We start from the raw sequence: 26,116 nt of genomic DNA on the forward strand, positions 1-26,116 counted from the left end.
AGCCTTCATTTGTGGAGGATAGAATAAGAATGGTAGTGGTCATTGTTCAGAAGTAGACACTATTTTGAGGTAAAGGGAGGGAGAGATAGGAAGACAAGAGAATGAATATAAGGAACTATTTTCTAACATTAATGTAATGTTTCCTGGACCTGAACACCAGTTGATGTCAAACTTTGGAATATCTAAGGCAGGAGGATGGGAAGTTGGGGGTAAATGTTTTAGGACTTTAACTGTAAAACGATCATCAAACATGGTTTCATGGTACCGGAAGATCCTTGTTGTAGGCTTTGTAGCACTACATATTCATTTGGCTATAGTGTTGGTAGTTAAGCCAGTGTAGAAAGCTCTCTATGAACCATACCAACCAACACCCCCTTCTGGCCCTTTCCCCTGTAAACACAACCACTGTAAAACCTGTAGTCTACATTTACCCAGCACTGCTTTCACCAGTAACATCACCAGAAATATCTGTGGAGACATAATGTTGGGCAGGGATTAGAATACTCGGAAACCACTTGACAAAACCCAGAATCATTCAATACCAGAAACAGATTAATTTTTGAAAGATAAAATGGCATCTTTTGAACTGTTCATGATTCTAAGATGAAATAGCTGAAATTGTGACATCTTTTCCCCCCCATCGGCTGCAACTCAAATCCCAGTTCTTTCGATGGCTGCATTAATAATTTTTGCTAGGATGACCAACTCATGAAAGATATACATACTCGGCTATTTGTATCTGAAGAGACATAATCCTAGGATTTCAGGGGGGACCTGGGTGTCAATCCCATTACATTAAATATTTGTAAGGAAGTAAACGTTTTATTAATTCCTTAAACATTTAAAACAGAGTTAATGATCTTTGGGGACACTCTTTTTATATACAGTAAGTTCCTTTAATGTGGAATATTAACAAAAATATTATGGGAATCATTAATGCAAATATAGGAAATTTGGAACTTGGTACATAAAAATTACTCTAAATCACCTGCTTCAGGGCAACTGACACATTTTATAATTCTTTTCGAGTGTGCTTTACGAACATATCTCTGACGATGTGCACAATACTGCTTTTGTTTGCCCAAAATGTTCTATTTGTCTTTTCTGGTTTTAGCATCTTTCACGCAAAGTAACACTGGCCTTTCCGTGCAGGAGGTTGATCTTAATGGGCTTGTTCTTGCTTGATTTTTCTTTTTAGGATAGATTCCATAGACTAAACAGTTTGCTTTACATATGCACTTCTGTCTTTCACTTCTTTTACTTGACTTATGCACCTGGTAGTGTGTAAGGAGCAGTGAAGACTCTCCATCTGGTCCTATTGGCAGCCAGCCACTTTACTTCACTCTAAGTTTTCTCAGTTAACATGTCCTTTTCTTCAAGAGTTCTCCTCTGGGTCTTTCTCAGGTGACCACTTCTCTGTATGTATTCCAGCCTAGTGCAGACCTTTCTGTATCTCCATGTAGCTTCCCTAATGTGTGCCGATCCAATGCCACTTTCTCTCTTTAGTCTGGGCTTTTATTGGCTGTTGGTTTGTTGCCTTTCACATGCCCTCATTTAATATCGCATCCGGCTATCTAAAAATTTATAATATTGGTGCAGGTTCCAGTTAATAAATGATCTGTAATCAGTTTTCTGTCTGTTTTGTGGCCTTCCAAGCTTCACATCCATACAAAAGAACTGACTTCACACTGATATTGAACAGTCAAAGTTTTCTTCTTCTTAAGGTGTTCTTGTTTTGCCATACAGGGCACAGTTGCTCAAAGGCTCCATTTGCCTTCCAGATTCAGCTCTTAACATTGTTGTCTTCTGCTCCTCCATTTTTCTGAACAGTGCTGCCAATCAATCAATCAATACTGATCTGCATTTAGGGTAGTCGCCCAGGTGGCAGATTCCCTATCTGTTGCTTTCCTAGCCTTTTCCGAAATGATTTCAAAGAAATTGGAAATTTATTGAACATCTCCCTTGGTAAGTTATTCCAATCCCTAACTCCCCTTGCTATAAATGAATATTTGCCCCAGTTTGTCCTCTTGAATTCCAACTTTATCTTCATATTGTGATCTTTCCTACTTTTATAAACGCCATTCAAACCTATTCGTCTACTAATGTCATTCCACGCCATCTCTCCACTGACAGCTCAGAACATACCACTTATCTTGATTGATAAATTTCATTTTTATTCCGTATTGATAGTCACCATAAGACATAAATGAAAGAAAAGTTCCACCTAATCAGTACTATTTTATTGTCATTTATGTAGGACCGGTTTCGACCTCTCAAAAGGTCATCCTCAGCTACACTAGAATTGCATTTACATATTACGCCTCCTATTGAGAGCTAATGACATACTCTAGAATTCAACGATTTTAAAGTGGTTATATCCATGCTGAGAATTCATTATTATACAATTACAAAAATTAATTGCTCTTATTACGCTCAATGCACGTATGTAAGAAACTAATATGAGTTCATATTTTCTATAACGTGATGAGTATGTCAGAGTGTTTTTTTTTTTTTTTTTTTTTCTTTTTAACATAGGCATTAGTCAGTTGAATTGATCTCCAATTTACGAATATTTAGTCCTATGTGAAATGAACTTAGTTGAACAATTGTAAAATAATCAGTATTATAGTCGTTTTAACAATAAATTACACTAAATGTAGAGATATACATGTTGATAGTTCAATAAAACAAGTAACTAGCCAAAATAAAATATTAGTAAATGTAGTTTAACGTGCTAGACTGCACTGTTGATTGTCTAATCTGGCAGGTAATAGTGGTTCTTGTGTTGTACAGTGTTATATTAGAATAATAAGAAGTCAGCACATAAACAAACACTTAAACACATTAAAACTATAAAAGTCACAATAAAAATTAGTGGATATGGTTTAACTTAATTGCACTGTTGACTGTCTAAATCGGCAGATAATAGTAGTTCTTACGTTGTTGCAGTGCGTATTATGTTAGAATTATGTGAAATAACTCATAAGCAAAACTCTTTAAACACATTAAAACATTAAAATCACTGTAATGTGCGTTGGATGTAAACTTCAGTTGACAGTCCAAATTAATAAGAGACAGACACCTTATGTTATTTGCAAGTTTTAAGCTTAAATTATTGTAACAATTGCCAATTTGTATTGAAAATTACTCAACCACTTTCCAATTTAGTATTTGTAACTTTTGGATAATCTATTTGTTTGACGTTGATTAATGTTCTAGAAATTGTTCACTTGTTGAATCCAAGGTCGTTAATGGTGGCTCTTTCCTTTCTTATGATGGTGAATATCTGCAAGTCAAAATGATTGAATTAGAAATTCTGATTGAAATAAATAAATAAATAAAAGTTGAATACTAGTGTGAGTTCTATGAAAATTACTTACTGCTATGGGGTGGTTGAGATGTTTGCTGTTTGGCTGTCTGTCGCGTATTGTACCTTGTATTTCTGATAATGTTGTCGGCTGTTGTGGAGGGGTTGGAGGGGTGTGTGGGGGAAGCCTTGTTGTGTGTATGGGCGGGGCCGGGCGTGTCCGCTCTCTTCGCTATGGCTGGCGTATGACGCTGTTTGTTAACTAATTTGATGTAATCATTCTTTACAATTGGGATAATTTTATTAAATAAAATGTTGGTTGTCTCAGTTAGTTCGTTGATATTATAATTGGGATTTGTATATTGATCAAATATTATGTATAACTCCTCGTATGTATTAAGCAAAGGGCCTTTCGGATTTGTATTTAATATTTTCAAATCATTTTCTATATCCGTAAAGTTATGTTTGTAATCGTGCATGTGCTGTCTTATAGCAGAGAAATGATTATGCTTAATAGCGTTGACATGTTCATTATACCTTATCGCAAAATTTCTTCCGGTACGCCCTTGTAACTTGTTAGGCAGTTGTTACATCTAATTCGATATACTCCTAATTGAAAATATTTTTTGTTATTGTTGACTGATTTGGTATTATGTATAATACAAGTTACATAAAGCTTCACTTACTCTAATTCTCTGAGATCTATTTCCTAGAAATATAGCAATCCATTCACTCTTTTGTCTAGTCCAATTGCATTCATTTTTGCCAGTAGTCTCCCATGATTCTCCCTATCAAATGCTTTAGACAGGTCAATCGCGATACAGTCCATTTGATCTCCAGAATCCAAGATATCTGCTATATCTTGCTGGAATCCTACAAGGTGAGCTTCAGTGGAATAACCTTTCCTAAAACCGAATTGCCTTCTACCAAACCAGTTATTATTTTCACAAACATGTCTAATATAATCAGAAAGAATGCCTTCCCAAAGCTTACATACAATGCATGTCAAACTTACTGGCCTGTAAGTTTCAGCTTTATGTCTATCACCCTTTCCTTTATACACAGGGGCTACTATAGCAACTCTCCATTCATCTGGTATAGCTCCACCAACCAAACAATAATCAAATAAGTACTTCAGATATGGTACTATATCCCAACCCATTGTCTTTAGTATATCCCCAGAAATCTGATCAATTCCAGCCGCTTTTTTAGTTTTCAACTTTTGTATCTTATTGTAAATGTCATTGTTATCATATGTAAATTTTATTACTTCTTTGGCCTTAGTCTCCTCCTCTATCTCAACATTATCCTTGTAACCAACAATCTTTACACACTGCTGACTGAATACTTCTGCCTTTTGAAGATCCTCACATACACACTCCCCTTGTTCATTAATTATTCCTGGAATGTCCTTCTTGGAACCTGTTTCTGCCTTAAAATACCTATACATACCCATTCCATTTTTCACTAAATTTCGTATGACTGCCAATTATGCTTGCCATCATGTTATCCTTAGCTGCCTTCTTTGCTAGATTCAATTTTCTAGTAAGTTCCTTCAATTTCTCCTTACTTCCACAGCCATTTCTAACTCTATTTCTTTCCAGTCTGCACCTCCTTCTTAGTCTTTATTTCTCTATTATAATAAGGTGGGTCTTTATCATACCTTACCACCCTTAATGGTACAAACCTGTTTTCGCATTCCTCAACAATTTCTTTAAACCCATCCCAGAGTCTGTTTACATTTTTATTTACCGTTTTCCACCGATCATAGTTACTTTTTAGAAACTGCCTCATGCCTGCTTTATCAGCCATATGGTACTGCCTAATAGTCCTACTTTTAAGACCTTCCTTTCTATTACTTTTATTTTTAACTACCACAAAAACAGCTCATGATCTCTAATACCATCTATTACTTCAGTTTCCCTATAGAGCTCATCTGGTTTTATCAGCACGACATCCAGGATATTTATCCCTCTGGTTGGTTCCATCACTTTCTGAATCAGCTGTCCTTCCCATATTAACTTATTTGCCATTTGTTGGTCATGCTTCCTGTCATTCGCATTTCCTTCCCAATTGACATCTGGCAAATTCAGATCTCCCGCTACAATCACATTTCTTTCCATGTCGTTTCCCACATAGCCGACCATCCTATCAAATAATTCCGAATCTGCGTCAGTGCTACCCTTTCCCGATCTGTACACTCCAAATATATCAAGTTGCCTATTATCTTTAGAAATGAGCCTTACACCTAGAATTTCATGTGTCTCATCTTTAACTTTTTCGTAGCTTACAAATTCTTCTTTCACTAGAATGAACACTCCCCCTCCCACCCTTCCTATCCTATCTCTACGATACACACTCCAGTGCCGTGAGAAAATTTCTGCATCCATTATATCATTTCTCAACCATGATTCAACTCCTATTACAATATCTGGTAAATATATATCTATTAAATTACTTAATTCTATTCCTTTCCTTACAATACTTCTACAGTTCAACACTAACAATTTTATGTCATCCCTACTTGATTTGCAGGTCCCTGTTCCCTCATCACCGCTTCCTAGGCCATCATTAAATCACTTTGGTCTTCTACTTCCTCATCCACTACCAGCTTTGTCTCAGTTCTGGAGTTTTCCATTTCCTTAATTTATTTTTAGTCTTACTTCGTCAGGTCCATGCTGCAGTTTTGCCTTTGTTGCTTCCATGACCCAGAATCTCTATGTGAGTAGACATACATCATCTGCAAATTCAATGTCCTTAAGCCTATCTTTCATTCCCCATGGAATCTCTCTCTTCCAATCTGTTATAATCTTCACCACTCTATCAAAGACAAACAGGAACAGTGTCGCTTGAAGTTTACAGCCTTGCCACACTCCAAAATTAATCTGAATGGGTTCCGTTTACTGCCCATTGTGAAAAACTTGGCATTCTTACATTTCCTTAATGATATTAATCATTTTTGGTGGGAAGTTTTCTTAGCCCATATATATGTACATATTTAGCCATTTTTATTGCATATAAATCATCTTCATAAGCTCCCCAACCCGAAGGATGGTGGATAACGTGCATGTCTTCCAAGCTTTTCCGTTCTTTGGCCAGCAGCTTCAGGTGGCAATAAGTGTGCTTGCCTTAAATGTTGTCGATAAATTACACTGTAGTTCTTCCTTTGGTCCTTCTGTCTTCCATTTTCCCTTCAAGCAGGGTGGTTCACTAGTCAGTATGTTGAAGCAAGTGGCAAACAAAGCTATTTCTTCTTTTGTTTAAAGTTTCAACCAAGGTACGTCTCATTTGCTCTTTTGAGAAAATTCTCGTTTGTCATAATAATTTTATTAACCCTGACAGTAACACCATACGTTTTTCTGACGTGTTGTGCGAATGAATGCCATCTATTCCTCGTAAGGAGGGGAGAGTTATCCCCTCCACCACCTCTATTCCTTGTTCATTCCATCTGGTAACTTTAATGTAACTTTAAATAATAGGCTTTGATTGACACGTCTTCGAAACGTGTGGTGTAACTAAAGCGATATTTATAGACGTGTTACTTCTCAGGGTTAAACACAATGTGCACAATGTGCATTTGGTTTTCACCAGTCTTTTGTCAGTGTGTTTAAAGATTGAGTTCTGTTTCCACATTTCGCTAAATGGTACTTGGGGCATGGTTGGTTGCATAGTTTGCAGACGCAGTCCTCCTTGGGTTCGTGGTATGCTTCATTCTGGCATGTTTTCCCCTGGAAACCGTGGGCATCAAATCTTGTGTAGAGATGGCGGAACTGGGAGCTCGGTCCCTTCTAGGTTTCTGTTTACCCTGTAGAAGTTTGGGTCATCCTTCCTTTCCCTTTGTAGATCACGGTTTTAATTGTCTGTCTTCTTTGTTCTGGGATTTAATTATTCTTTAGGCATTCATTGAACAGGCATGTTAGCAGCTCTAGCTGGCTTGGAGTGTGTACTTCAGGTGTTCTATGAATATTCCATCATGTCCGGCTGCTTTGTTGTTTTTCCCCTTTCATATGAGTTGGTTGACTTCCTCTGTTGTAATTGGGCTGTTGTTTGTTTGCTGCATTTGGTGTAAAGCAGTTTGTCATTTTACCCTTCTCTCCAAGGAGTTTGGTGAAATGGGCTTCCCATTGTTCCATGTTTACAAGTTGGTTTGGTGCTTTTTTTTTTTTTTTTTTTTTTCGAGAGCTGTAGTATTCTGTGAGGTTTTGCTGCTGCCTCATTTATCAAATTCTGTTCTGTAGAGAGATCATGCTTCAATAGTCTTTAGTATTTCAGATGTTTTTCAGCATATTCTTCTAGTGCTTCCCCTCCGTGATCTCTAGCATTATGGAGAAGTTGTACAGAAGTTGCAATGTGCTTTGTCTCATGATGTAACACTCTTCGTCAAACCATGGGTTTGCAGTGTGTTCATATGTGGATATTTGAGTCGTGGCACGAAGGATTGTATCATTCATTGCTGATACCGCTTCATCCAGATACCCTTGCTTCAACATATGCATTACTTTTGGAAGCTCCTCTTTGTACGCTTGCCGCCGGGCTGAGTGGCTCAGACGGTTAAGGCGCTGGCCTTCTGGCCCCAACTTGGCAGGTTCGATCCTGGCTCAGTCCGGTGGTATTTGAAGGTGCTCAAATACGTCAGCCTCGTGTCGGTAGATTTACTGGCACGTAAAAGAACTCCTGCGGGACTAAATTCCGGCACCTTGGCATCTCCGAAAACCCTAAAAGAGTAGTTAGAGGAGACGTAAAACAAATAACATTATTATTATTTGTACGCTTGCCATCTTTCCTCATCTACGCGCCTTGAGACTTTTGGTTAAAGGTTTTCACCTGCTTGCTCCTGTATTCTAGTTGTTATTTGGACTTCACTGGGAGGTGTTTTCTGACAGCAGGTTTTTTTGTTTTTACCTGTGTGTGCCCTTAGATATTTGTAAAGACTAAGTCAGTTGTGCTCCTCTCATTCGGAGCTATAGACATGTAGTCCTCTCTATTTAGCAGTCTTAGCTGGCGTTCCATGAGCAAATCCGTGACCACTTGGGTTTTCGGGCTCTATTTATCTATACAGCAGTTTAAGTCCCCTAGTGGCATGGTAGACTTGTCGCTTTCTATGTTCTCCATTACCTTACCTAGCTCGTCAACGATGACCTCTGGTTCTGTGTTTGGTGTGAAGTATACTCCTATTATGTTAATTTTTCTAGTGACTACTATTACAGTGTTGTTTGTACGAGCAATTGAGCTCATGGGTTGCAGGTGCAGAAGGTGTTCACCGTGTTGTTGCTGTAACTGTGTAATCTTCTGTCCTGATAGCTTCTTGCGGGGATAGGTAGTGCTGGTTTCTGACCTTCAGTATTGGAACTGAAAGGGGCGAAATGCGGTGCCTTTAGGCCAGAAGTTTTCATTCTCCACTGTTTATTTGTCTTCTTCCTGGATTGCTATTTTGAATGCCTTATTCCTCCTTCCCATTTGAATGGCAAGGCATTCCATAACTTTGGTGAGGCCCTTTTCTGTCATCTAGCCTTTGATATCTTCTGTTGTGTCCTCATCTAGGTGGCCTACATACAGCCAGTACAAACTTTTTGCTGGTTTGAGTCTTCCTCCAGTGTTGTTTCCCTTCTCCCTTTTGGGTGGTGGAGGATGGAGCGCTTGTTGAGCATATCGTAACTAGTGGCTTCTATTTTTGGTTGACATTCTCATTTCTGGTGTGACTGTCTGGTTCCTGTCAGATCCATCAACTTGTTACTGTGATGTATCCCATGTTGTGTATGTCCTTCTCCAGGATTGTTTGTTGACTTCCTCTCTGGTGGACGGGTTTCTGTTCATTTTGTAGTTCTGTTGTGTGCCAGGCTGCTTCCTTTATCTCTTCTCTAACCATTGTTTGGATATTTTCTATCATGGACTCTATCTGCAGGCTGATTCTCCCCATGATTTTCTTCTCTAGTTCTACCTCTGTGGATGCCTCTCTTTTTTGGGCAGTGTGATTCCTTGGGAGCTGGGATGTGGCTTTGTCTTTTACTCTGTGCCGGCCTGTTCTGGTCGGTTGCTCTGGAGATGATGGTATTAAGTTGTGGGTTTGTTCATTAAGTGCTACTATTAGCTGATCTTTCAGGTCTCCACCTTCTCTAGACTGTTCTGTTCCCAGTGACTGATCTCCTGATGTCATTTGGGGTTTGTTGATTTGGCCGTTGGGTGCCTCTCTTGGCTGGGGTTCTTCCGGGACAATAGATGGCGACACCTGTCTCAGCGGGTTGCTGCCTCCATCTTGCCGTACAACGTCCTTTTGGGTTTGCTGGACCTCTTTAGAGGTATTTTCTGTTAGCTGTGTAAAAATTCAAATTTTTTGTATAGACCGTAAGAGTTCTTCTATAGGACTAATACATGAAAGGATGATGATGAATGCAGTTTTTATTTCAGCAAAACATATTCTTATGACATTCACTGCGTTTCGCATGTCTCTTTCTTGAGTAACCCCCTATTTCCGCGATATTTTCAGTGCTTTTGAGAGCTGAATCCATAAGGTTTACAGTCTCTTGTACCACGATTATTGAGATGTCTGCGTGAATATTTTAAGACAGGTGATATATGCTTGTCTTTTCGGTGTCCGAATGCCTATCCTCGTTTAGCACACAAGTCAAATCTTCATCCCCTATGTGTCTGAAAGTCTTACCACAGTGCATGCATGAGTACGTTTCTTTGCCTGAGTGAGTGAGCAAGTGAGATGAGAAAATGCTACACCTGCCTCACACTTGATGCATAAGATAAGCGTTTCTCTTCTTTGTGCAACTTCCTGTTGCGTGCGCTGGTAGTGCTGTAGTCAAGTTGTTTTGCTGTCCAACAGACCAGCATGTAACTCTAGCTTTTTACGAAATGTTTTCGTACCTCCATGCAGATAGTCTTAGATGTTAGTAGGGACTTTTTTTTGAGAGAGCTCCCTTCGTCTGTGCAATCTGGGTGTTTACTTCTCTCATACATTTTCCGTTGGATGTTACCAGTCTTCCTAGATATTTGAATTCCTGTACTTGATTTGATTTAGGGCCTTTTCCATATCTTTTTCATTTTCAGTTACCAGTACCAGTGCTTCATCATCTGCAGATCATGTAGTACTGTACAGTTTGCCATTAATATGTAATTTATTGAGATTAGGAGCCTCCAGATATTTTGTGTACCGATCTTATAATTTCTCCCATATATTTGGGTTTTCTAGTTGTTTTATTCCATTGCTTTATTTCCTTGTGATTGAACAGATAGTATCTAAGTATGTAAACAGTTCGTTTACCACTTTTATTCGCCCTATTTCCAGGACCGCCTGACACACGAATGTTGCTATATCTTTAATTTTCATTAATACTTCTTACAGCTGTTCATATCTTCTACTTTATCATCAGTGTGTCCAGATGTGGGTATGTAAGTTTGGATTAATACTGTATCCTCATGCTCCGTCTTTAGTGTGATCACGGGACTGAATGGCTCAGATGGTTGAGGCGCTGGACTTGTAATCCCAACTTGGCAGGATCGATCCTGGCTCAATCCGGTGGTATTTGAAGGTGGTCAAATACGTCAGCCTCATGGCGGTAGATTTACTGGCAAGTAAACTCCTGCGGGACAAAATTCCGGCACCTCGGTGTTTCCGAAAACTGTAAACGTAGTTAGTGGGACATAAAGCAAATAACATTATTTACTATTATTTAGCGTGATTATGATAATTCTTTTGATAAATCCTCATATGCTAGTTTCCGTTTTAATATGAAAGCAACACCTCTCGTTGCTTTTTTTAAAAATTCATCTCACTTCTCATAGTCTAGTAAGTCAATCTCTTTTTGACATTTTGCTTTACGTCACACCGACACAGATAGGTCTTATGGCAACAATGGGATAGGAAAGGGTCTAGGAGTGGGAAGGAAGTAGCCGTGTGCTTAATTAAGGTACATCCCTAGCATTTGCCTGGTGTGAAAATGGAAAAACCATCTCCAGGTCTGCCGAGATTGAGGTTCGAACCCACTATCTCCGGGATGCAAACTCACAGCTGCGCTCCCCTAACCGCATAGCCAACTCGTCCGGTAGTAAGTCAGTTTCAAGCCTCTCCCTTTTTTTCTTCACATTTTCCAGTGTTTTAGTTCTTTTAAGCGATCAAACATTCCATATTCCTGTTCTAAAATCTTGATTATTTCTTTGCATCTTCTTACGTTGTTCCCTCCATAGTTTTGAGTTGGGGACTATTTAACCTCCAGACACTATTTTCTATTTTGTTTTTCCTAGTTGCTTTACGTCGCACCGACGCAGATAGGTCTTTTGGTGACAGTGGTACAGTAAAGGTCTAGGAGTGGGAAGGAAGCGGCCATGGCCTTAATTAAGCTACAGCACCAGCATTTACCTGATTTGAAAATGGGAAACAATGGAAAACCATCTTCAGGGCTGCTAACAATGGGGTTCGAACCCACTATCTCCCGAATACTGGATACTCGTCACACTTAAGCGACTGCAGCTATCGAGCTCGGTGATACTAATTTAACTTTGAAAGATATCATCATGAATGTTTATTCTTGGGATATCCTATGGATCTTTAATGCAGTGGTTTCCCCTTGCCTTCTGCATCCTATGCTGTTGGCCACCTAGTGGCTCTTCCGCATTTAGGGGTAGGGACAAGATTCTGCCCTGGACCTCTACCTGCTCATCTGCCCTCCAAGGTGGCCGTTGACATTTGGTAGAGGGGTGGTCACTTATAGCGGTGATCAGTCAGTCTGGGGCGCGGTTTAACGTCATAAATTATGCTGAACAACTACTAAAGGTGTTCCTTGATAGATAGGTTTAACTGCATCTCTACTTGGCGATAAAAATAATCCTTATCTACTAAATGCACAATACGGTCACAGATATTCAGATGCAGTTACGTAACGAAACTAAACCACATTTATAAAATGCAAGCATGTTAAGTTTGTGTGTTAACAGAGCAAATATTGGGCAAGGAGTATTGGGTTTACTGGACGTATTTTAACATGGTGAGACTGAGGTTATGCATTAGTTTGAATGAGTATTACTGAAACTGGAATGTCAACATTTTTTTCGTGGTTAAAATATGTTTCATCAGCTAGAGTAGTACATACACATTTGGTCACAGTAGCCATTGATTTGATAAACCAATAAACTCAAATGGATATGTAAATATAAATCATAGCCCTGATAATGACCTTCTCTGCTGCCTCTTCAATGGTGTTTTTTAGAGTGATCCACTCTAGTTCATCCTCTTTTTGTGTTGACCGGATTTTTATTTATCTGATCTGAAAGAGCATCTTGGAAAACATATATGCACATATGTACATATATATGCAAGTTTTCCTCAAATATGTAAAAACATGTACTAAAGCTGGAAATATTGCCAAATATTTTTAAGAATATTTAAAATCATTCCCAGTATCCTAATTTATAAAGATATGAGAACATTTTAACTGTAGCTATTAACACGCGAGAGGTCGCACCCGCGGCAATTTGCCGCACTTTTAAATATTTGTTAATAATTTTGTTGTTAGCCGCTGTAGGGCTTAGGGCTCTCGTTTCATCCCTCTTCTCCCTCTCTCTCACCTGACGTTGATTATCGTCAGTGAATTGCCTGCTGCGTTCCGGAGTAGTTTAAGTTTTCTTTCACTCCTGCATCTGCCGCGGCATATTGCCTTCATGCAACCCCTCGCGTAGTGCATTCTTACATGACTGCATTTCCAAGAAAGTTTCTTAAGTAAAGTTCATGAGGTTTATGGTGGCTTTCAGTGAAGTGTGGTACTGTAGTTTTATCTTGAATTGTGACCAAATCATTCATTGAAATGTACAAATGGAAATGTTGCGGCAATTTGCTCACGTGCGACCTCTCGCTCTTTAAAAACTCTCGTAACTTTACCAGATTTTGCGACAAAATTCATTAATTTTTTTACATTGCGAAAATATTGTTACTGGGTAATTATGTTAGTGCTAGTCGAAAGGCAGTTACACAAGGTGCATATTAATAATTTTATCAGAGCATTCACCGCCAAAGGAAAATAGCAGCACCTTAAAATATGAAGCGTGAGCAATTTGCCTTCGCGCGGCCTCCCGCGTTCTAAAACGGGTGCGACCTCTCGCGTGTTAAAAAAACAAATATGTATTTTGAGAGAAAACCCAGCCCTGGCTATTATGTAAGGAAGGTGAAGGACTGGTTCAACAATAATAATTTAGAGATTAAGAACGTCATTAGTGCCAAGAGGGATGCATACGTGTCTTTCAAGATCCAACTTCTATGGAGAAGAAAGGTTGCTTTCAAGAGGTCAAACAAAAATCCCAGAATGAAATAAGGGAAGTGAAAAACTGTTGGCAAAAAAAAAAAAAAAAACCCCCACCAAGTCTGTCAGGTCCCAGAGATCTGCAGAACTTTTATGCTGGGATAAAGGAGCTATATGGTACCGTGAAAGCCACTGACAATTCTACCATTCTTGATTATTTCTTTGCATCTTCTTACGTCGTTCCCTCCGGAACCAGTGGAAAGAAAACTTCAGCTTACTCTTAAACCGAAGTTCTACTGCTACTGAAGACTTCCTCCACGGCATCCTCCACAACCTTGGATGGCAGTCCCGTCTACTTTTCATGAAGTTCTGTGCGAGATAACTGCAGAAGAAGTGCAGAGAAAAACAAAAGCCTCTTCGTTTAGTGATCTACAATGTGGAAAAGACCCTTGTTACAGTACCCAGGCAAACAGTGTGGTTGGTTTTAAGATGTTTTGGCTATCCTGAACACTTTGTTGGACTGATCAGACTCCTCAGTGATGTTATGTTTAGACAGGTGTCGTACCAGAATGAAACATCCCCATCACTAACAGGCTTCAACAAGGTTGTGTACTTGCACAAGCACTCTTTGTCCTGTACCTGGCACCAATGCTATATGAAACATTGTCTGCGAACAACACAGGCTGCAACTTAACTCATTGAGAATGAACCCAGAATGGAGGCTGCTACCCATGTAGACTGGATAGTTTAAGTCTCCAAGAAAAATATTACACTGCTGCACTCAAACTACTGTAACTCAAAAAGTATTCAAGATATCAACCTCAAACTTGGAACATGTACTCACTAGGTTGCTTGGTAGTCTGTACAGTGTGATACCTTTCAAAGCAGTACCATTTAATACTACGCCTAAGCACAGTGTAGTAGGAATGCCCTGTTTGTGCCTTTCATGTACTTACTCTATTCAAGTATGCAAGGATTTCTCTTTACAGTTACTCCCCATGTAGTGTTAGCCGCTAATCATTAGAAATATCCAATTCTCTATCACCCAATACAGTACCTATGATAACCGGTTTGCATATAATTAATCACAAACATTGGTATCCATCAGCAACTTAATGTGCGGCACCATGTTGACAACCATGATGAATCTCCAGGGAATAGCTATACATATCCAATATTATTTTGTGAACTACATGAAATATATTGCAAACCAGTTATCATAGGCACCACATTGGGTGACAGTGAATTGGATATTTCTAATAATTAGTGGCTAACATTAAATATATGAAATGAAATTTATAGCTTGTAGATACATGAAGGTTTAAAGAAAAAAAGATGTAGCGACAATTTGTATTCCATAACTATGCCGTTTGGAACTCATAATCCCGCCCACAATTGTGTGATGACCAAGGAAATACGAGGTGCATAAAAGCGAGAATTCTCATACTCTGTCGCCTACTGTCAGCTGAGAAACTACGGGAATTCTCAGGGCTTGTCACCCATGTGGCACATCATACAATGAATCTGCATATAAATGTTGAAATCTTTGTCGTCAGACAGGGCACGTTGCCGTGGGCACGTCTTGTTGACAATTGTCTCTAGGTGTGCACATAAGATCGCCTGTGTATATAGGTTCTTTTCAAGTGATTATAAAAGATATCTGCACTAACATCATTGATCCTACTACTCCATGACATGATGGCAAATAGTTCAAACTCTAGCTGACAGAGAGCACAACAAGCTGAAAACTAAGCCAGTACTTAAGAACAGAGATTTCTGGGGCCCGTTCACAACCACTGGCTGCAGTAATACGGAGATCTCCAGGGCCAGTCTTCAATGTGTTAAGTATAGATTTGATGGACAACTATGTAATCAAACCAGATTCCAATCAGAAGGCTTACACAAAACGAGTTGCTCGTACAGTTAGGCTTGTTTCACACCTACCCGGCTGCCGGGTAACCGGTGCCGGGTACACGGTTGTCAGGACAAGAAGTGTACGAGACGTTTCACACTTGCCCGGTAAAAGTCGTTGCCGTATAAACGGCACCCGGCTGCCGTGCTATTGTAGTAGGAAGCCGGCAGCCCCCACTGTACGAGCCGGCTGCCGGGTGAAAAAAACCCAGATTGGGATGGTAGTGGGAGCTGTGAATCAGTGGAAGTTTACACATCTAGCCAGCACGGCAGTGTCTAGTCTTCTCGAGTGTTGCGTTTCCTTGTTTTTACGCTCTAGTGTATTACGTATTTGTTCTTATGGCGGAAATTGACACAGAAAGTTTGCACACTCATCTTAAAATAGTTGAAAAATTTGTCACTGTCATTTCTTAAGTCTTCAAAAAGTATAAAAAATGCTCCAACCTCGTCTCTTCCCATATAGACTGGATTCACCCATAGCAGTCTATTTTTTCTCCTTTTCTTCAAACGCCTATACAAGACCATAAACGCTAGTAATTTATTGCGATCCATTCCAACACGCGATGTGTACACAACTGCTGCCGTGTTCTTGCCGGGTATATGTGAAAAGGATTTCCATTCTTGCCGGAGCTGGCTACTGGTTACCCGGCAGCCGGGTAGGTGTGAAACAAGCCTTAGGGTCAGGCAACTGTGAGCTTGCATTTGGTAGGTAGTGGGTTTGAACCCCACCGTCAGCAGCCCATTTTCATACCAGGCAAATATTGGGGCTGTATCTTAATTAAGATCACGGCGGCTTCTTTCCCACTCCTGTCCCATGGTTACCATTAGACCTATCTGTGTCTGTGCGACATAAAGCAAGTTGTAAAGAACAGGGAGAAAAGAAAAGAAAGGCTTACAAGTCTTATCCATGTAACTGCAAATGGCATTGTTTCTCCAGCTCTTACACTTGATGGGTTGCAACCGTCTGTTAACTGCTTCAATAGGCCATATGCTTGATTTGACCTTGAAGGTACTCACACCGCTTCCTGGAACTGCCCTCCCAAATGAATTTCAATATTTCCATCTCCAACATGCCTTTGGAACAAGCAAATCACTTTATCCATCTGTCTACAGTATATGCTCATCAGAGAAGAATTCATGTTGCTGCCATGTAACTTTTGGACGTCTCACTCATCGAATCTTCCTGGATAAAGATCTAAGACCATACACCAGACTGTGGTGTATCAAGCAATTGTCATCTCCACCTTGCTCTATGGATGTAAAACCTGGATTCTCTATAGCCGTGAATGCTTCCACCAACAGAAACTCAGATCCATTACAAACATCAAATGAGATCACTAAGTACCAAACACAACAATTCTTGAGAGGGCAAAAGTGGACAGTATAGAGGCTACCATCATTGGTCACCAACTCATATGTGTTGGGCATGTCCAGCGTATGAGGGGTGACAGACTTTCTCAACATATCCTGTATAGTGAACTTAGTACAAACAGGAGACCTCATGATGCCCCTCCAAAACGCTGTAAGGATTAATTGAAGAAGACCTTGAGGAGTACAAACAAGTACTTGGTGTGCCATTGCAGAAGGTCGTACTCACCGGCGCACAACCACTTCAGCTGCTGTTGCATAATTTGAACTTGAACGTTGTAGATGTACACTATGTTAGGCCCAGCCAGAATAGACGCCTTAGTTCACACCAAACCCACCAACCATCAGCAGTATGTTCATTATAAGTTTTCAGCCATTTCACACAAAATGATCTCAACCATTCAGCCTGGCCATCCTGGTCAAACAGATTTGTTTCAGCCTCTAAAGCCTGTGCCTCCTACAACAATGCAAGGAAGGCATGTACTAATAGGAGTTACCCCATCCAGTTGGTTGACCACCAGATCTCCTGGACCATGAACTTTGAGACTCCCTAAGCAACCTAACCCCGTATCCTTAATTTCCCTTCATAACCACATATATGATCCCAGTCTGCACAAAATAAATCACATTTTAAAACAAGCATGGCATCTTCTCTCATCCTCAACCTACTCCAGGTTCTTCTTCCAAATAGCCCCACAGTCATTTTCAGGCACCCACATAATCTCAAAATCATTCTCACTCACTATGAACCATACCAACCTCCAGCCGCTTCGGATCTTTCTGGTGAACACAGTCGCTGTAAGACCTGCCGCTTACATACGCCAAGCACCACTTTTATCAGCAGCATCATGAACAAGTCTTACCCAGACAAAGTTGTCATAACTATACTTCAACATTATCTACCAGTTTTAAAGCAGACTCTGCCCAGTTTTCTGCATGTTTCACAGTTGAAGTCCTCAAACATTTACCCCATACTTCCCAGCCTACCACCCTTAGAGATTCTGAAGTGGGATATCAACTCGTGCTCAATGTCCAGGAAAGCACCTGGCCTTAAAATTAGATAACCGTTCCTTTTTCCTATTCCATTCTCTTGCCTTTCTGTCCCCCCACTCCCCTTAACTCACACAGTGTCTGCTTGCTAATAGTGGCTATTATCATTCTATCCTCAACTGACACAGGCTGCAACCAAAAAGTTTGGACCAATGTTTTCCTTTATGTATACTCTATCTACGTTGTATTACATGGCAAGTTGCTACTCTTCATCTCTTTCCTATCAGCCTGTTACCTTAGACCTTCAATTGAAGCCTCTCAGAGGTTGTGTGCTTGGAATTACAATGTACACTGGTAGCTGCAGAGATATCATTATGGAATTAGCTGAAGCTTTGGGAGTGCTGCAAGTTGACTCTGTGTTCCTATGGAAATGTGTTGTTTATGTTGGAAGTTACCGGAGTTACATTAGATACATTTCGGCTATATGTTGTGTATAGATTGCCATGAAACTTACTGTATCCATGCGAATAATCCTTGCTGCGTATTTAAAAAAAAAAAAAAAAAAAAAGAGGCACAAAATTGGGGTGCAGATTTTATTTGCGTCAAGGTTGGCAATACGCTCCTGGTTCACGTAGTTTCTATGTTAGGAGTACAGTTATGCTTTGTGTAACCGCAGATGGAAGAAAACTGCCCCCATATGTCATTTTTAAACAGAAAACAATTCAGACTTTTAATTTAAAACTGACTGTACATTTTTTTAAATAGTATTTTACAGAGTAATTTGAATTTGAATTTTCTCGGCGTCATGATAGAATGCATTTTCCGGAACATGCATGGATAGCTTTCTGCACTTTCACCCGCTTTGGTTTATCTACAGTGTGTTTCATAGTTGCTAAGTTTGAGTGAAATAGTAATTCATTTGTATTCAGCGTTTTAAGGAACACCACAATATCATGTAAAGTAGCAGGCAGTGTGCGGAGAAACAGAATCCGCGAAAATTAACGATGCCGACAGTTGGCGAAAAAACGTGGCTCATAATTATAATCAATTTGTACACACTGAACAGCATTCTCAATGCCGATGAAAGTGCATCATTTTTTAATGCCGAGATCAAACAGACTTATGGTTTTAAAGGAGATGTGGTTACTGTACTGTGCTGCAATGCAGACAGTAGCGGAAGACTTTCCCCCTCGTCATAGGAAAGTTCACTATGCCACATTGTTTCTGTGCAAGTACAAGGCATCTAAAAATGCAAAGAGTACAGTAATCCGCACAGGGGCACAGGAGAGCCAGTATAATTTTTCCCCGTCTTTGAATCTTTTTCTTCTTCTTTTGTTGCATGAGGTTATGTTTGCCAATGATTTATCCAAGTGCTTTATTTTAATAAGGTAAATGCACCTTGTTAGATACATTTCAAAAATAGTTTTTTTTTTTTTTTTTTTTTTTTTTTTTCATGGCATTTGAAAGGTTTAAACTGTGAATCAAGGTGATTGCATGCATTAATGGGTCTTAGGATATTTTGTGATGCAGCAGGAGTTGGCATTTTTGAATTACAAAAGAAGTGCCATGGCAGGAAATCATACAAGGATAGAGTCACTTGTCTTGGTCACTGTCCTGTGTTACAATGCAGATGGAAGCAAGAGACTTCCTACTTCCTCCCCTTGTCATAGGAACATTTGATAAGCCACTATGTTTTAAGGGCATCGGGTACTTTCTGTGCAAGTACAAGGCATCTGAAATGCATACAGTACAATAATCTAATGAATAAAGCACATGCACAGGAGAGTCAGCATAGATTTCTCGTCGTCTTTGAATCTTTTTTCTTTATCTTTTCTTTCATTGCATGAGGTTATGTTTGTCAGCAATTTATCAAAGTGCATTATTTGAATACTGCAAATGCGCCTTGTTGGATACATATTAAAAATAGTTTTTTTCATAGCATTTGAAAGATTTAAACTGTGAATCAATGTTAATTGTATGCAATAACGGGTCTTAGAATATTTTGTGACGCGGCAAGGGTTGGAATTTCTGAATTACGAGTTAGCGCTTAATTCGAAATCATGTCATTCAAAGTTACATTTTTGCATCCCTATGACTTTGAATTAATGAGGTTTTACTGTTTGTATCGCAAAAGTATCAAACAAGTTCTCAGGTGTGTGTGTTTCAAGTGTTTACGTTGCATTAAAAGAATTATTGACCACTGGTTACTATTCAATGAATCAATCAATCAGTCAATACTGATCTGCATTTAGGGCAGCCGCCCAGGTGGCAGATTCCATGTCTGTTGCTTTCCTAGCCTTTTCCTAAATGATTTCAAAGAAATTGGAAATTTATTGAACATCTCCCTTGGTAAGTTATATTTGTCCCAGTTTGTCCTCTTGAATTCCAACTTTATCTTCATATTGTGATCTTTCCTACTTTTATAAACGCCATTCAAACTTATTCGTCTACTAATGTCATTCCACGCCATCTCTCCGCTGACAGCTCGGAACATACCACTTACAAGTTACAAGTAAAGTATTGAATAGGTGGTTTTTTATTAAATTATCTTTGATATCTTTGCCTAACATACCACTTAGTCGAACAGCTCTTCTTCTTTCTCTCAATTCTTCCCAACCCAAACATTGCAACATTTTTGTAACGGTACTCTTTTGTCGGAAATCACCCAGAACAAATTGAGCTGCTTTTCTTTGGATTTTTTCCAGTTCTTGAATCAGGTAATCCTGGTGAGGGTCCCATACACTGGAACCATACTCTAGTTGGGGTCTTACCAGAGACTTACATGCACTCTCCTTTACATCCTTACTACAACCCCTAAACACCCTCATAACCATGTGCAGAGATCTGTACCCTTTATTTACAATCTCATTTATGTGATTACCCCAATGAAGATCTTTCCTTATATTAACACCTAGATACTTACAATGATCCCCAAAAGGAACTTTCACCCCATCAACGCAGTAATTAAAACTGAGAGGACTTTTCCTATTTGTGAAACTCACAACCTGACTTTTAACCCCGTTTATCAACATACCATTGCCTGCTGTCCATCTCACAACATTTTCGAGGTCACGTTGCAGTTGCTCACAATCTTGTAACTTATTTATCACTCTATAGAGAATAACATCATCCGCAAAAAGCCTTACTTCCGATTCCACTCCTTTACTCATATCATTTATATATATAAGAAAACATAAAGGTCCGATAATACTGCCTTGAGGAATTCCCCTCTTAATTATTACAGGGTCAGATAAAGCTTCACCTACTCTAATTCTCTGAGATCTATTTTCTAGAAATATAGCAACCCATTCAGTCACTCTTTTGTCTAGTCCAATTGCACTCATTTTTGCCAGTACTCTCCCATGATCCACCCTATCAAATGCTTTAGACAGGTCAATCGTGATACAGTCCATTTGACCTCCAGAATCCAAGATATCTGCTATATCTTGCTGGAATCCTACAAGTTGAGCTTCAGTGGAATAACCCTCCCTAAAACCGAATTGCCTTCTATCAAACCAGTTATTAATTTCACAAACATGTCTAATATAATCAGAAAGAATGCCTTCCCAAAGCTTACATACAATGCATGTCGAACTTACTGGCCTGTAATTTTCAGCTTTATGTCTATCACCCTTTCCTTTATACACCGGGGCTACTATAGCAATTCTCCATTCATCTGGTATAGCTCCTCTGACCAAACAATAATCAAATAAGTACTTCAGATATGGTACTATATCCCAACCCATTGTCTTTAGTATATCCCCAGAAATCTGATCAATTCCAGCCGCTTTTCTAGTTTTCAACTTTTGTATCTTATTGTAAATGTCATCGTTATCATACGTAAATTTTATTACTTCTTTGGCCTTAGTCTCCTCCTCTATCTCGACATCATCCTTGTAACCAACAATCTTTACATACTGCTGACTGAAAACTTCTGCCTGTTGAAGATCATCACATACACACTCCCCTTGTTCATTAATTATTCCTGGAATGTCCTTCTTCGAGTAAAAAGAGACTGCGTGTGGGAAGTCTTTTAGACATGGAGTGTGACAAATCTGAAAGTAATTTAGGAGAGGATTCTAGTGATGCAGGATACAAAGAATCTTCCGATCTATAGCGAATCAAGCCTATTGCATTTTCAGATTAATGAAATACTTTTGCATTTTCAGATTAATGAAATATTTCCCACGTAAGCAGGCTTACTTGCTAATTTTCGTGGCAAATATATTTTATAGCAGTGATAATGCACTTTTACCATCTGAAAATTGTTCAGGCAAAGTAGGTATGTTCCTATTTGCGTAAGGACCATGTGGAACTCGTACAGTGATATTAAATGTTTGTTTGTGCCTACGCTATTCTTTCAATATATCCGGAAAGTAGTTCATTTCATTTTTTTCAAAATGATCCTTCCTAAAATTAGGGTGTGAAGATTATTCAGTGGTGGAGATTATTCGTGTAAGTATAGTACTTTTAGAAGTAGTGCTGTTTTTAGAGATTTATATTAAGGAAGCAAATGGTCAGTTTTATCATTGTGGGTTGGATAGATGGAAGTCAGATTTCCATCAGCTGCTTTTGTTAATGACTTGTGAAAATTGGGAGGAAATAAAGGTAGAAAATGTTACCGTATACCATTAAATTCTATGTATAAAAATGGAAACCTGTATTACTTTTCAGCTGTATTAAGTTTGAATGTACCCATCGAAAGAGAGGCTTGCTAAATATCGCTCTTTAAAAATTCAGTTCAATGAAGTTAAGCTTTGTAGAAGTGCATCTTCCTTCTCATTTCTTTAAAAAGAAACAGCACTCATGGTTAGATCAATTAGTCATATCACTCTCTCTCATATAGGCTTTTGTAGTTAATTTCTGTCATTGAATTGGAGTGTCTAAATATATTTGTTTTGTACAGGGAGATTGCTATGACAAGGAAGAAGTTTTACCAGTGATGTTCTACCACCAACCTGTTACTTTAGACCTTGAATTGAAGCCTCTCAGAGGTTGTGTGCTTGGAATTACAACGTACACGGGTAGCTGCAGAGCTTTCATTATGGAATTAGCTGAAGCTTTGGGAGCACTGTAAGTTCACCTTATGTACTTATGGAAATGTGTTGTTTATGTTGCAATGGAAAAGGAATTACATTTCTGCTATATGTTGTGTCTAGATTGCCATCAAACTTACGAGGGCCATCCGGAAAGTAGTACCCGTTAGCGCCGCATGGAGCGCTGACGACTCGGGTAGCCGCTGGGCAGGGTCAGACCGCGTCAGTGGCTTGTCTGTCTGCTCTGTGCAAGGTTGCGCGAGGCTAGCATTGCCTGTGTTGTGTCTGTGATCGTTTAAAATGTTTAAACAAATTGAGAACCCCGCCAGTTGTTAAGTGAGGGCCGTGATTGAATTTCTTAATGCACGAAACGTTTGACCTTGTGATATTCATCGCCAATTAATGGGGGTGTATGGAGACAATGTGATGGACGAGTCGTCTGTTCGACGCTGGTGTCGCAACTTCAACCTGGGGAGGGGGAATACACACGACGATGAGCGTTCAGGGAGACCATCTGTCATTGTAGACCAACTGCTGAGCGCAGTAGACGAATGCGTGAGGAACGATTGGCGCGTCACAATTAATTGATGAACTCTGTGAACATTTCCCAAAGACCATCTGCATTATTAAAAAATCTGTGCAAGGTGGGTCCCTCGCATGCTTACAGAGGAGCAAAAAACCAAGCGTATGGCTGCAGCACTGACATTTCTGGGACGTTATTCCGATGAAGGAGACTCTTTCCTGACTCGCATCATTACTGGGGACGAAACATGGGTTTGTTATGCATCACCTGAGAGTAAACGACAGTCAATGGAGTGGCATCATGCTCATTCACCAACCAAACCAAAAAAATTCAAGACTGTTCTGTCCACCAGGAAACTCATGGCAACTGTTTTCTGGGATCGCCAAGGTGTACTGCTCATTGATTTTATGGCCCGTGGAGACACAATCAATTCTAATGCGTATTGTGAAACATTAAATAAATTACGGCGGGCAATACAAAATCGACGGCGAGGTCTATTGTCTACAGGTGTCATTCTCCTTCATGACAATGCCAAGCCTCGTGCAGCTGTGATAACACAACTTTTGCAGCAATTCAAGTGGGAAACCTTCGACCATCTCCCGTATAGCCCGGACTTGGCCCCTTCGGATTTTCATCTCTTTACGAAGCTTCAAGACTTACTGATGGGAAACAGATTTGACAGCGATGAGGAACTTAAACGAACTTAAACGAATCCTCACTATGTATCTCAATATGCTGGCGGCGGAGGACTATGATGCTGGAATACAAAAACTCGTCCCACGTTATGACAAATGCCTAAATTTGCTCGGAAATTATGTGGAGAACTAGTGTAAAGTATGCTCTTTCCAATAAAAATGTGTATATTTGTGAATATTTACTCCTGTGTCTTTATTGCGCAAACGGGTACCAGTTTCCGGATGGCCTTCGTACTTTTAGAAGTAATGCTGAAACATGTAATTAAGCTAATATATTACTTGTGACCACCCTAGCAGTGCTACCCAGTATAGCCATCAAGAAAAAAGTAGTACTGAAAACACAGTACTAAAGAGTACTCTGCAATAACCCAACCCTGAAAATATGAAATACAATACTGATGGTTGAAGTTTTCAGATACTCGCAGATTAGTAACACAAACATAAACAAAGTAACTGAGAAGTAATGACAACAAATTATTTATGTTTTTTTTCTTTTTCTTTTCTGAGGAATTAGGATGGGAGAGTTATGAGTTCCTTATATAGACATCAACAGAATTCAGTTAATCATTCCAAATAGATTTTTTTTTCATTTTTTTTCATTTTTTTTTTTTTTTTCATTTTAGGTTTATTAAACACTGGCTGGTGTACCCGTGCTTCGCTATGGAATTCTGCATTATATATGGAATTCTAGGTTAAGTAGTGTACACGCTGTGACTAAGATTGCATTAAATTGCATAGCTGTTAACGTTACCCCAGAAACACAACAGGGAAGTCGCCATACGTCTTTTCACATGTGAAGACTGGGTTAGGAAATTTTCATTGTAATGGGAAGCCTTCTGGCCTACCATCAGTCACAATCAAGTTGGGCAGTTTTCATTATAATGCCAGACACTCGCTCTTCACCTACTTTTTTATATCTTCAGTGGTTTTCCCAACTGAAATCAACATACGTCATTACATAGACATCAGTAGGAATGTCGTGGTTAAAAGCAATGCTATCATCATATGAAATACTCGATCAAATGAAAAACCACACATATTCTCATTTTAAACGAACAGTACTATGCTGCTGATCTAACAGTCCAAAGTTCTGAGCTGGAATGACTAGGTCGCAGACAGCCGTTAAGTGTACACACTGCTCATTCCAATCATTGCCTCAGAGTAGGGATCAAATAGCTGGAATACTATGATGGACCAGTGTGTTAGGTACCAGCAGTATCAGAAAATGTATGAACCAGAGGAATGGAGATGCAAAAGAAGAATTTTTTTTAACTCCCCAGCCATTTCCTGCCAATATTCGGGCAGGCTGTTATACTCAGTATGCAGCAGTAATCCCATCTATCGGAGATGAGTGGCAGCAGAAGAGACAAAGAACATTGCAACAAACAGTGGTGAATGGAATGTTGTTGTTGTTGATCAATTCTTTGAATTTTTTATATTGTAGGCCTTCACATTTAGTTTTCTTCCGACTCTGAAATACCATTCTTATCATAATTGGTACGGTTAAACTAAATTAAACATAAATATCAGAAATTGTGTCCTTTATAACTTTTGTTATGTAGTACTTTTTGTTAGGATCAATAACATAAGTATTTAAAAATTAAATTTTAAGCCACCTTCCCCTAAAGTACCATTTCATCCAGGATGAATAAAATTATTTGTAGTCTAGACTGTAGTTTCTTATTCCCCAACTCTACATACCAATTTTTGTTAAATTCTCTTCAGCCATTTCGTCATGTGTGTATACGTACATACATACAGGCAGACAGAGATGACTGAAAATGCGTACTGGCCTTTGGTCACAGGGGTCCCAGTTTTGATTCCCAGCATCGTTGGGAATTTTAACTAAAAAGTGCATTTCCATGTTAGTGTGGACACATCCGATACAGAAATACTGTTCTTTTTAAATTCTGAGCAATGTACAGACAAACTCTTATTTTGTATATAGATAGAAATGAACTAGAACAAATGTAAATGTAATCAAAATAGTCCTTACATTTATTTTAACTGGGCTTTGCAGTTAGAGGCGCGTGGCTGTGAGCTTGCATCCG

General features: G+C 39.3%; 1 protein-coding gene across 1 annotated transcript in view; it reads left to right on the forward strand.

Annotated features, from left to right (window-relative positions):
• Positions 1-26,116, forward strand: part of mus101 (mutagen-sensitive 101) — a 508,677-nt gene that overhangs the window by 285,452 nt on the left and 197,109 nt on the right. The window contains exon 15 of the mRNA XM_068224988.1: positions 22,718-22,884. Within this exon, the coding sequence (XP_068081089.1) occupies positions 22,718-22,884 (167 nt within the window). The remainder of the gene's footprint in view (positions 1-22,717; positions 22,885-26,116) is intronic.

Source organism: Anabrus simplex, chromosome 1 (assembly GCF_040414725.1).
Source record: "Anabrus simplex isolate iqAnaSimp1 chromosome 1, ASM4041472v1, whole genome shotgun sequence".
Taxonomy (NCBI): domain Eukaryota; kingdom Metazoa; phylum Arthropoda; class Insecta; order Orthoptera; family Tettigoniidae; genus Anabrus; species Anabrus simplex.